This window comes from Porites lutea, chromosome 4 (assembly GCF_958299795.1).
Source record: "Porites lutea chromosome 4, jaPorLute2.1, whole genome shotgun sequence".
NCBI classification, from domain to species: domain Eukaryota; kingdom Metazoa; phylum Cnidaria; class Anthozoa; order Scleractinia; family Poritidae; genus Porites; species Porites lutea.
The window spans coordinates 4,428,127-4,441,892 of NC_133204.1; the positions used below are offsets into that span (position 1 = coordinate 4,428,127).

At 38.7% G+C, this 13,766-nt stretch overlaps 1 protein-coding gene across 1 annotated transcript in view; it reads left to right on the top strand.

Moving 5' to 3' along the window:
- The first annotated feature begins 5,389 nt into the window (after nt 1-5,389).
- LOC140934046 (transient receptor potential cation channel subfamily A member 1-like) overlaps nt 5,390-13,766 on the top strand; it is a 35,798-nt gene continuing 27,421 nt past the window's right edge. The window contains exons 1-4 of the mRNA XM_073383730.1: nt 5,390-6,601; nt 11,266-11,362; nt 11,644-11,819; nt 13,280-13,396. Of these exons, the coding sequence (XP_073239831.1) occupies nt 6,149-6,601; nt 11,266-11,362; nt 11,644-11,819; nt 13,280-13,396 (843 nt within the window). The 5' untranslated portion in view covers nt 5,390-6,148. The remainder of the gene's footprint in view (nt 6,602-11,265; nt 11,363-11,643; nt 11,820-13,279; nt 13,397-13,766) is intronic.

The window sequence follows — 13,766 nt, forward strand, 5'->3', positions numbered from 1 at the left end:
GGGAAAAACGAAAGTCACCCCGTGACATTAGAAAGTTCTACATACATGGGTAGGGAACAGGGGTCTTTTTTGAATGAGCATGCGCGACCGCTGACTTGTCAAAGAGCACTAACAAAGAGCACGCGACCAGTGACAGCGACCGTGCTGCATAGTCATAGGAACCAAATTGTTCACTTTGAACGCTTGCTTGAGATTGAAATGGTAGCAGGAACTTAAGAAAGAACTTCGTTGTACAAAATAAGTAAAGATCTGTTGATTTAAAGTGGAGACTGATGCGCTGAACGAGGTGAAAGGGCAAGTTTCTCAAGGATGTCTGACACGAACATGGCTGCTTGTTGTTGTTTGGCGCTCGACTCGTGTCTTGATTCCCCTTTAAGAAACGCAAAGTTTGGCATAGAATGCATTGCTGATGCGTAGCTACTGAGCAAAATGTTCTTTATTTAATGTTTGTCTATAAATCGGATGTAAATCAGTTTCTCGATGCCGTAGAGGATTTCTGACAATTATTTGTTAATAGCTGATTTAGCCATATTTCGGGAGTGGATTAATAACGATCAGCGGGCGACTACCACGCCGTTTTCAGTTGGAATAGAAAGTTTTTGCCTTAAGTATTTTAGTGATACAAAGTTTGTTTATAGGAAAATTGTAGAACTTCTTGTTTTTGCGTGGACTAATATTGTAACGCATCTTTTGCAGGAATTTGCTTTTAGCCAGAACTTAAATGTTCTAATGATTTTTAACTTTTGGTCGGCATCACATGTTTACTGTACTTCTTGGGAAACCTAACCGTATGTTTCATCAAAATCGGTCACAAGATTGGACTTTAATTTCGGTCCTATTGAATGCAGTTTTGACTGTGTCTCATTGATATTCATCTTTTTTATTGTTCGAGACATACAGAGTGACTACCACCAACATCTCACCAGGTGACTAATCTACGTCTCGTGTGCTCTTAATTTTGTAGCTTTAAAGTGCTGGGAAAATTGTAGAACATATATTAATTCACTGCTGAACTGAACATCGGCTTTCGCGCACTCCGAACCCACTCGCTGAAATTTGCTTTGTTTTTTTTTCTAATATTTCTCTTCCTTTCCGATTTCAAAACAAAGAAAATTGAAAGTGTTTACTTGCATCAACAAACTGTTTCTGCACTTTGTTTAGACTTTGATGAGGTCAGCGCAATCTTCCAGGCACTACATACACGCGCGCTGTTGTCCAGGTCAAGTGGGGAGATGAAATTTGATAGTAGCTCGTGTATGTTTAAGCTTGTCTACTTCGCTTTTGTTAAGACCATGTTAGAGTTTTTTTTGCAAACTACACATTTTGTTAAATCACGAGCACATTCGCCAAGACCAACGAGCAAAATAACCGCTATGATAGCTTTGAGACGCGCCATTTTGATGAAGGCAAACCCTGTGGTGAGCCGCCCCATGCACATCGCTTGTTCAGCGGTCGCGCATGCTCATGCAAAAAAGACCCCTGTTTGGGTAGGGTAGGTTAAATTGTTCATAGTTCCAGGCTAACTGTTTCGGTCATGACTCTTCTTAATCGTGTGCAACGGGCTTAATTTATCACAGTATGTCCATCATGTGGTCGGCTCGTGAAGTTTGTTAACGATACAAACCAGTATAAAATTACCGTCTATCGTGAACGGTTTCCAGAGAAAACAGCTATTCAGAAAAACCAAAATAGCACTTGATGCACTCAGACATCACTGACGGCCTTTGGTGTCAAGGGGCCTGACGGCTACGCTTTTAGTGCTAATGATCCCCGAGGGCGATACAGCTGTCCGTGGCGCCAATTCCTGGGTGATATGGCTGTGCGCATGCCTGAGATACTGGCCAGGACGTAGATTTAGGGTGCGTTCGATCATAGTAGTAATCCCCTCTACCAACTATGGTTCGATTGGGAAATCTGGATTAAGGTTTTAATCCGGATTTCGGATTGGCAATCGAACGCGAAATCCGAAACCGGATTTCAGCGCTGAGATCATACTGAGATATCTTTTTTTGGATTTCCATTTTTACCGTTCGATTCGGAAATCCGAAAAAGGATTTTAAAAACTTTCCTTAAGAACAGCGGTCTTGCACGCGCACGCATCATTAACAAAAAGAACACCACTGTTCAAGAGAACAGTTTTGCAAATACTTTTTTGGATTTCGCAATCGAACGGAAAGGAAATCCAAGAAATCCGGCACTGAAATCCGACGCGCTTTTGGATTTCGTGTTCGATCGCAAAATCCGAAATCCGGATTTCAATACTGGATCTAAATCCGGATTTCCCAATCGAACGCAACCTTAGTCATCTAATCATAATCTGTGTAGCTCATTTGTGAGGACAGCTGTTGAAAAACATGGTGATGTTGTTAGCGACTAAAACGGTCTTCGCGCAGACATGGTGATTACATCTTGCAGACAGACACTCAGTTTTAATTGAGGTTGTTCCTGTAACTAACTCTTATTTTTAGCCTGGAGAAAAAAAAAACTTTCAAACATGATCTCACCAGTCGTTGTATTTTAGGTGATTGTCGCTTTTAATTATGATACCGTATTTCCTTGAATAATAGCTGAGGCGATTATTTCTTTTTTCGCACCAAAAGGGGGCGAAATATTCACTCGACAGCTCATTAGAAGTCGTACCCTAAATATTTTGTTCTATTTTGTGCCATTGAATCAAAAAATAATCACATCAAATAAACTGAACATTCGCATGCAAAGTGTTCCAAATTTAGTTCCTTGATTAATTTTCAATGTCAAGGTCCTCGGCGTCAGGGGGGGGGGGGGGCGATTATTATTCGAGGGGGCGATTAATCGAGGGACGGCTATTATTCGAGGAAATGCGGTATATAAATAGGCTTGGATAAATTCTTCCGGCAGAATTTCGAGCAAAATAAGCGATTTTGAGGTGAGCATTCTGCCGGCAGAATAAGGCATTTTCGAGCAGAATTTGAGCAGAAAAAGGGAAAATCAGCGGCACTAATGATATGCATAACAGTTGTAAGAAAAATTTAAAACTAAATAAAAAGCAAACGGAAAATACCTTGTGATTAATTTGATTATTTAATAGCTACAACGCATTAAAACATTGAATAAAAAGTAGGATGAATTAAAATTTTGCTACGCATAATGAATATCTAATTAGTTTTCAAGGGTTAGGCCCAGTCCTTTTTATATTTGCGAAAATAAAATTTTTCAGATACCGTGCAGAATTTTGAGCAGAATGAGCGATTTTTACAAGCACTACCGGCAGGTAGAATAAGCCATTTTACGAGTAGAATTTATCCAACCTATATATTATAAATCACCATTATTTACCTGGGTTTCTCTTTGAAAAGTTCGTCAGATCTTTTCTAGGCGAATGGCACAAGAAAAACCAACCACCAGTTTCCATGTTCCCAAAACACGTCTTCTAGACATTACAAACCCTTAATAATTGCTTATGTCTGAAATTATTTCGAAATTTTATAAATAGTGCTGAAGGCCAAGAAAACCTCCAAAACACAACATTTAATATAAATTTATACAGAGGTCAATATTTACTAAAACTCCAATGGACTAAATTTCCACTTAATAACCTTCAACGTTGCAACCGTCAAAATTGGAGAAAATTGACCATTAACCGTCAAAGCTACCACCCTATTGAGAAGGCGGCCCTCATTCCCAACCCACGAATTAAAATAGGTTTCGTTAACCTTTGCAATAGAGTACTAAAGTGTGACGTCATAAAAATGAAATTTCTGAAATTATGGGATTTGTCAGGATATTCTGAAAGAACAATGTCCAAGAGGCCTACTTGCCAAAAATGAGCATTTGGGGGCAAATTGTCTCTGAGATCGTAGCCCAGTTATGCTTACAAAACTCCATACAAACCCTTCTAAATTTTTTTTGGGTCGACCCAAAAAAAGATTAGAAGGGTTTGTATGGAGTTTTCTGAGTATAACTGGGCTACGATCTCAGAGACAATTTGCTACGAAATGCTCATTTTTGGCAAGAAGGCCTTTTGGACATTACTCTTTCAGAATATCCTGACAAATCCCATAATTTCAGAAATTTCATTTTTATGACGTCATCACTTTAGTACTCTATAAGAAGAGTTCAATTCTTCTTCTTTTAAGCCTTAAAACTTGTAATGAATTTTCAAAAGACTCATGGCCGGAAGAGTAAACATTTTTGCAAAATTAAAGTGGTTGCTGACCATGAGTTTTATTCGGAGCCGGCTTTGACCTGAGGTCTACGACATTACTTAACTGAGGAGTTCAAATTCAAAGTACGCCCAATTTCGTTTGAACAATTACAATAATTCAAGCAATAGGTAGTTAAAATCTTTCGTATAGTGCTATATTTCCTTTCATTTATTTTATCTTATTAATTATTATTATTATTACTTTAATTAATTCTCTATTTTCTTCTATCTCGGAGATTAGCTTTAAGAGCTACACTGTAAATCTGAGTGTGTATGTAGGCCACCGAATTTACTTTGATTCGAAACATAGACTGCTAGCAGTCTCTTATTTTTCTTTGCAAAGCTACTCCACGAGTAAACAACCCTTACCAGGATAAGAACTGGGTGGATTTTCAAAGAAAAGGCGAAATCCACTCGGTCTATTCGAAATAAAAACCGCTAGGCAATAGAATTCTGTACGTCAAACGATAGAAAGCAAGCCGGCTACTGGCGTCTTCTGACTCTGGCAGTAATAATTATGGTAACTACTTTAAAAATCAAATTTGTGAAATGAAGAGAGAAATAAAGTTCAGTGAAACTTGTCCGTACGAAATATCGGGAAACCTCAAGTCACTTTAATTTGTCTTTGCTGTTTTGTTATCAATGCTTAAAGTTTGTCTTGGGTAAAACAGCAGGATTTGGATTGTTTTTTCACCGTGGCAACCTAATTTTCCGTTTGCTTTTTCATAAATTATTTTTTTTCACAAACATGACATGTGGAAACGACGGTATTTTAAAGAAACAGCTCTCTAGAGCAGCACCATGGCTTACGATGGAAAAACAAACAAACTAAGACGGTAAGGAAGCTGGAAGGACATAGATTAGTCTCCATGTCAGAAGCCCACAAATGCACACGAGATGACTAATCATAAGGTGACTCATGGTAACCATAGCAGTTGATGGCTTCATAAAGCCTTGCGTAGCCGACATGAATATTTGCGATGCCCCAACCGCTAGTTCCGTGTTATCTATATATCCGTTCACTGATCAAATTACATTCTGTAAAAAGTTTCTCACTGTGCTGCCTTCACTTACCATCCAACCACTGCACTGAAAGGCAGAGTTAACCACACTCTTGATTGAACACTGTGTGAGCGCTCAATTCCTTTTGTACGGTTGGCATCAATACAAATAAGATGATATTTGTTCACGAATACTAATTCTTGCAAATTAAAGTTGTTGGCCAGACAAACGTCATTCAAATAACCTTCAGGTTATATTTCCTTTTTCAAAAAACTGGCGATGCATTGATTTGAAAACGATCCTAGAGGCAATTTCTTTCTAGCAAACAATATGTGATTTATTCATGAATTATTTACTGCCGGGCAAGATTAAGGCTAGAGGATATGTTTTGTTGGTAATGACAGATGCACACAAATGTTTATATTTCACGGACCAATAATATTCTAGGGAATCTTTAATTTTGGTTCACCATTATAATAATTACATGGGTAACTTTGTTTAATTATGCCCACCGTTTCGAGGAAAATCCGTAAACGTCTTAACGTGGTTGGCAATATAAGCTTCAACGCCATATATCATTTATCTTTTTTTTTCAAATGATTCACGGGAAGTATAATTTATAATTAGCTGCGCGGGCGTGACATCAAGAGAAGAGCAGAAGATAAATATATTTTAAGCCTTACACTGACCTACATATATCGTTCGAAGAATTATTTTTGATTTGATATGATCAAGTGGAGAATTGAATAGTTTCCTCTGCCAGTCAATGAAGTCTGTCCATCGGAAACGAGGAACGATTATAGTACTAAGACCGACAAAATATTGTTAAATGTCTGATTGCTCTACCGAAGAACATTGAATCAGTGGTATGATAATCTGATGATCGGCAACGTATGATGATGGAATAAGTTGGACATCTCAGGAGAAATTCTACCATTTACTATTCTACGTCTTCGATATGAAATGGCAACGAAGTGGGAGAAGGTGAAGTATATAAGGCGCGTGAGGCCAGATTCAGACGACGGGTTAACAGATGAATGTAATGATGCCATTGACGACTCCAAAGTGAATATAACACTCAATGGAGAACAATCGGCCCTTACGTCCCAAGAGGGTATCAAACTGAAATTCTACCAAGAGAATCCACTGTTATCTCAATCTCAACCGATTCTGAAGCACCGATCGAACAGTTGCTTATACTTGTCAGTTCCACAAAACATTGGTAGACAAAAGATTCATGAAGAAGCCAAAGGAACTTCTCCTTTGAGAAAAACTTCCAGTACATTTTCTTTGGTTAACAGCCATGAAATCGATGGAGATATTTCTACTCGATCACAGCCATCAAAAAATACTCCGCGAATACTCGTGAAGGATTTGTTTAATTCCAAACCCGAGTACAAATCGCACCGGTTAAAGGTAAGTTTAAACATCATTTACATAAACAAACTTACTTTATGCCGCAAAATCGCGGTTTTCCACATTTCTGTGTTTTATAATATATGCAAATTTCCCAATTGTGATAAAAGTACGTGATATTGTATTAAATGAAGTTGATATTACTGAGCTAGCGGAGAGAAGTTTGGAAAAAGATCGATTTTCATAAATATTGAGTAACAAATAAACGAGCCCGAAGGTTAATATGTATCTCCACGTGCTACTGAAGTTGATAAAAAAAATACCATTCACTGCTCCCCAGTGTGTGAATTTTAATTCGCGTCACAGGCAAATTGCCAAGCGATACTGGTTAATCTTGCACTAGTTTCGTTGCGTCACTCTTTTATAGCTCTATTTGTAAGTAGAATAATGTCATTTTTGCAATATGCAACGAGCCTTCCATCATTTCATATAAAAGAGCAAAATCGCTAGGAGATATCCTCGTTAGAGCAACTATAACGTCACGTATCACACTATGAAGAGCTTATGAGTCATGTTTGGCCTGTCAACACCTTCCACAGATGGTCTTGATCAACGATCACTGAAGCGTGAACGAAAATTCAGAAGTCGTGCTGAAAATTTTCAAGGTCGAGTTTGAAATATGAATCGGCAAGTGTAATTTGATGAAGCGAGTTACGGCGAGCAAGGTCGTTTAATAAAAAGACGAGTGTAAAAAAAGACGAGTGTAAAAACGTTTTCCAATGATGCGAAATCTGAAGGAAGAGTGTACAATTTTATATTCGGCTATAAAATTCAAGTAGAAATTTAAATGATGAATTTAAAAATCAAACAATGAATTTTTGCGGGGATCGTAAGCCCTAGAATGGGGGTACCTCGATAACACTAAACACTTAACAAGGAGTTTTTGGTCATTCTCCAACATTTCCTGATTATTCGAAGATTTCCGTAAACTCCCGAAGATTCTCGAAACTTGCGAAGATTTCCGGAAATGACCGAAGAAATCCGAAGATTTGCAAGGAGGAATCCGAAAATTTTTTACCTTACTTTTTCGTCCCTAATTTCACATGTGAAAGATATATTTTCTCATAGGGTACAGATAGGATTTTTTTTTTTCAGGTAAGACCCCTCTCCCAAAACAGTGAAACATTAAAAAATTGTCCACTTTAACAGCAAACACTAAAAGTTATGGCTAAATAACAATAAACACTATATAAACCCTTATCCAGACCCTCTCTCAGGAAGAAGAACGGCTTCACACCGTTCGAAATATCGGGAATAGTTACTCAAGTCGCTTTGTTCTTTGCTGTTTTGTTGTTACAGTTTATTGGTCTTTGTTAAAACAGCAAGATTTGGATACCGTCATTACTATAAAAAAAACTTATGTCAGGTCCCGAGGGAAACATTAGCACTCTCGCAAAAACAAACTGGTTTCCCGAGAGATCTGTCATGAAGTGTTTCGTTTTATTCTCATATTTTCACTCAAAGAAATAAGTTCGAATCAAACAAAGTAGGTACATATAGAAACACAAGTTTAATTCACAAAGGACAAAGACAACATCTGGTCAGTGAAAAAAACAAGGGACTAATAATTACCTGGAGAGGAGGTTGGGAAATTAGAGGTGGACAGAGAGAGAGGGGGGTTGGATGTAAAATTTAATACATACAGGGGGGGCTTTACTTTTTCATTGCTTTTTGCAAATTGGAAAAGTAGTGGAAGAGTTATTAGAGTTCAAATATAAATACTAACATTGGAATAAAACTGACAAATTTATCAACTCTAAGGTGTTCTGATCTATGAACTGTTGTTTTCCTATCTGTAATGCAGTAGGAAAGGAATGCCTCTGTTATATATGTTTAAACAGTGCTACTTTATTTGCACTAGGATTTAATAAAAGAGAAAACTTTAATTAAAAGTTGCAAAAGTAAAACTATAATGTGATTCAATGAAAAAGAAAGATGCCAATGTTAGCGCACATGGCATCACAATTTAGCAGAATGAAAGACCCAACTGTTGAAATTTTAATAGCAATACAACTTAAAGTATGGTAAATAAAACATGTAAAAGATGTAAACGCGATTACCACCAGGCTGCTAAAAATGTATCTAAAGCAAAAAGGTCTTAAATTAAGTGGAAGCAAGGCTGAGTTGATTGGTCGAGTTCTCACCCACGCACGCGGGAACCTTAATGCCAGAGACCACTGTAGAAGATGAGGAATCTCTCAATTCATGGGAAGAAGACACAAGCTCAGAGTCCAGTGATTCTGATGACTCTTCAAATGACTCTTCGACATACGTCGGAGAGTCATTTGCAGTGACTTTTGTACCGGAGGAAGAAACCCAACAAGTAAACTAGTTATGAGGGAATCAATAGGAGGAGACTTTTTTAAAGGGGGTTGGGGGGGGGGAAGGTTAGCCTTAATATTATCATTATGTGGGGGGGGGGGGGGTTGAGATTAATTTTTGCTTAATGAGAGGGGGGTATGACTGAGTTTGGGGGTATATTTCACTCATTTTCCAACCCCCCCCCCCCCCCTCCTCACCCTCAGGGTAATTATTGCACAGTCCCTAAATGCTGAAGAAACAACTCACAATTTATTCACAGTTTTTACGCATGCACAGTAGAGCCGAGGACCATCCCATGACGGAAAAGCCGGTGGCCTTTTCGGGTATAAAGCTAGGGAGCCTACATGCTGCTGTTCTCATAAAATCATTTTATCAATGGATCAGTACAACAGTAAATTAAATATAACGGGATGTGCGATACTGATAAATTTGACCTTTTCTTTCGTCATTCAATAACTACCCAAATTCTTTCGACCAAAACTGGTAAAAAAGCACCAAGGCACTTTATTATTTTGAAGACCACCTCGTTGTTACGACGGGATTTTATGGCCCAAAAGTCACTTTAAAGGAGTTCAACTGTACTTGAAGTTAGCCTCTTTACAGGACAACGGAAATATTGCATGAATGCGACAGGGGTTAAACTGCGGCATTTTTGCAAAGAAGACTGCCATGCAATCGTAATGAGCGGGCTGACCCCACAACTACTGAGATATACGATATAAATGAAAGTAAAGGAAAATTTGGTAGTAAAAGAAATTAGGCTGAAGTGCTCACTTCTGATCGATATCATGAGAGAAACAAGAATGATTGTAATCATGAAAGCTTCATCGAACATTCGGTTTATCACCTGACCCCGTTTCTGTAATATCTAGGTTTCATTTACGGTTAAAATGTCAAATACAGATTGTTGCGTTTTATAGCAATTTAGCAAGAATATCTGGTTGGTTTTCTAAAAGGGTCACTTTGCTCTTAGCCAATTAGCTCTTTATGAGAGTAAATATTATTCAATTTCAGTGCAAGGTAGCTCATTTTCTGTGGTTTTAATCGTTTTCATTTATAAAAGAGTCTTGTTTCAAGATATTTGTATTATGCTATTAAAAAGCTTTTTTCATCGTCACCCTTGCTAAAAAATGCAAAAAATTTACCCAACACCGACTATATGTGATTGCTTATTTTCTTAAGTTTGACCAAAACTATTTCTTTTACTTTGTCGTTTATTATCTGAAGAATATTGAGTTTTAATAATTAAAATGTATCGACAGATGTTTTGGCTGCCTTTCTGTTTAAAATGAAACAAAATGATAAAAAATCAATCCTTCGACTCATGTCTATCCATGATCGGAGAAATTTTCGCGAATAATGAAATGCCAAAATTGCATTCCGGTACGATGCAAGGTAAATATTTAATTGTTTCCTTCATAAATTATTTTACTCTTGTGTCAGAAACAATTTACAGGCTACAAGCAAATTGAAAAAATCACGACCAAGTCCTGATATGTATTGTTTTCAGTCGCAGGGTCGGTTTCATATTTTTTTGGCTCTTTAGCTTCTTTTGTGTGTTAACTGAGTTGCCCAATAATTCTTATAGACTCAAAGAAAGGTGCACAACCAATCTTGTCTTCAGCGATCAGGCGATTTAAAAATCTGCTCCAGAATTTATTCGCCTACTCATAAATAGACACACACAATGTATTTCTCGATGACTTGTCTAAATACCTTGTTACTTCAGTGTTTGACACCAACCAGCTCATCACAAGTGAGCCCAATCAGTCAAATTTAGACTGACAATTTGATTTATATTCTTATTGTCCTTTTGTTATTCTGTAATTGTATATGTTTTCTTTTTAAAACATTTCTCGAGAGCCAGGCTGTATATATCAACTTATGCCGCAGGTGAAGTATTTCCCATCAAAATGTCTTTTAAGGATAATTAAGAGTCACCTGACCTAACTAGGTGAGCTTCAAAAAGTTATTGAGTAAAGGTAAAAATACAGTCTAAGTTCCCGTTCTTCGGTCCCTCCGTCCATCTCTTCGTCCGTCCGTCAGTCCGTACGTCTGTCTGTCCGTCTGTCGGTCCATCTGTTTCCGTCTGTCTGTCCGTGACTGGAGCTGACCGCCAGAGGTATGATACTCGTAACAGGTCACTTGTAAACCAAGCTTTACGTGTATTTTATCTTTTCTCCGGAACTTAACCCTCTATTCTATTCTATTCTATTCTTTTCCATTCAATTCCATTCCATCCCACCCCATCCCATCCCATTCTATTCTATTCAATTCTATTCTGTTCATCAATTTAGTTCGCATGTTTCAGATTTTTTCCCATATGTTGTTTGATTCTTCAGTCTAGTGAGTATGGTGACAGCGAGAAGGAAACACTCCACACTCACTCAAGGAAAGGAAATACACAGGAAATCAAAGCGCTTCTTCAGCAAAACGAAGGTCAGTTTTATTATAAGAAGAAAACATCGAGGGTCAGAACAAACTTTTATAAGTTGATTAATAGTATTATATTCCTCAGTTCTTACGGGCACTCTGACTGGGCAGTTTAGCAGACCATATCTCACTCTTACAAACCGGAAATTTCAAAGTTTGTCTTGGTTGCGATTCATGACATAAGCATGTTATAAGGCTGTTCTTGCCAAGTACGTTTGTTTAAATAACCCGGCCTTAAAAATTACTACTGGTTCATAAAAGCAAACACCCTCCGCGTTTACCTACAGACATTGATAAAAGAGACAATTATGGCAAAACCGCCCTCCACCATGCTGTATCAGCAGGACAGGCCGGTACAGTGAAATTTCTCCTCCATCACCATGCCAACCCAAACCTGAAAGATCACAGAGATGAGGCACCTCTACACGCCGCAGTGCGGACAGGGAACTTGGAAGTGGTGGAGGTATTCCCGATTTTAATCGACTTTAATCAAGTGTTCAATAGACCTTCTTACCGATACGGCGGCCATATTGAATTTACTAGATTTAAGGAGTATTATGGGATACCCAGGGGGCACTCGCTCAGTATTTAAGCGCGCTTTTCGGGCGAAGAGAGAACTTCACTGTATATATCTCGGGACAAAGGCGATCATTAGTACATCCAAACACGGCGCAACGATCTTTTTTGCCCATTACAATCTTTTTTCTAGGAGGACTTAAAGAAAAATTGGCCTGAAAAACGCGGGTAAATACTGAGCGAGTATATCGGATCGTGTTCATGCCCCCTGGGAATCCCATGATAGTCCTTAACTCTAATAAATTCAATATGGCCGCCGTATCGGTAAAAAGGTCTATTGGTTTCCTTTATGATTGGCTAAGAAATCTTCTCTGGCCACCCCTTTTTTAAGTAAAAAAAGAATGCAGGCACGCATCGTGACTAACTTGATTTCTCTTCGTTTGGTCGCCGATACATCCATATGTTACGAGGAGTGATTGTTGTACTTGATTGTCACCAATAGCAGCGTCATTATGATTTTTAGTGGTGTGTGGTTACTTCCCTGGTGTGAAAACCTCTCATAAAGGCATGAAATAAAGTAAATTCCAACTTATAGAATTATTTTAAAATGACTTATTTAATCAATAGAACACGGTTTTTTTGTCTTTTCACTTTTTAGCCTTGTGATATCAATTTAAACCTTCAAAAAATATTGTTAACTTGGAAGAGGTAATTTGTGACATTACTTAGAGAACAAGCAATCCAAAATGCTCAAATATGTGCAGTGTACTTTCAGTTGAATGTCGTGTATTAAAAGCTAGACAAACATAAAAGAAAAGGGAAGCCCCTACACCAACTCACGGCCCGGCCAGTAACACACGCATGCACACAACCATATCACACGGGCAGTGGCAGCCAGGAACAGCTGTTTCGCCTTATTTGGGGTCATCAGAATGCCATAACCCGGTCGAACCTCTGTGAGGTCAAAGCCGCGTTCAGAGGCCCTTTACTTCTGGTGCGTGTGTATAGTCAGGCTCCTTTAAGCGCAAGCTCCACACAGAGCCTCAGCTAGGTGTCAACGGCTTCTTTAGTATGCGAAAAGTAAAATGAGTGCACTACTTCGATACTCCGCCTTAATCCTTTGGCCTTCTCCGCTTGCCCCGTTGTCCGCGCGAAGTCTGGGGAAGGGTTCGGTGACGTCACAGGTCATGTTAGGGTCCAGGTTTGACCAAAAAGAGAACTCCAGTGGACTAGGCTGACAATACTCAAAAGTACAAATCCTTTTTTAAGAGTTTGTTCAACGGTGTTCTCTTTGCTTTCAAATACGCTTTTGATTTAATTTTGCATACTGAGCTGCCTATCAAACTGGGAAAAACTAGTCAGTTATGGACAGCAATCTCAAACATTAGACTTTTCCTTATTTGTCAGGTCTTACTTCACCACAAAGTAACCAATGTTAACATCGAGGGACGTAACAAGTACACACCGCTCCATAATGCTGCTTATCTGGAAAATAGAAACGCTCTTGAAATATGCCAAAAGCTGGTAAGGATAACTCAAAGGGTGAAAATATACCGGGGTGCGGAAGGGTATTCCCGAGGGGAGGGGGGCATCCGGGATTTGACCAAAATACAGTGCAGAATTCGGGCAACGTTACCGAGATACGGGATTAGACTGCTACCCTGGAAGCGGGATTCGCCAAAATTTGGGGAAGAAAACGATATTCGGGATAGCAATGACGGAAGTTCAGGACGCGGGATTCTCGTGGAACAGAGGCGGGAAAGCGGGATCAGGAACTTTCCTTTCCAGATCCTGATTTACCACTGGAATGAAGTGGTGCCTTTTTTTAAAGCCAAATGTAAGCAGGCCAAGGCACCTATGCGTTCGTAATTTGTAAGGCTTCTTATCGGGTCCC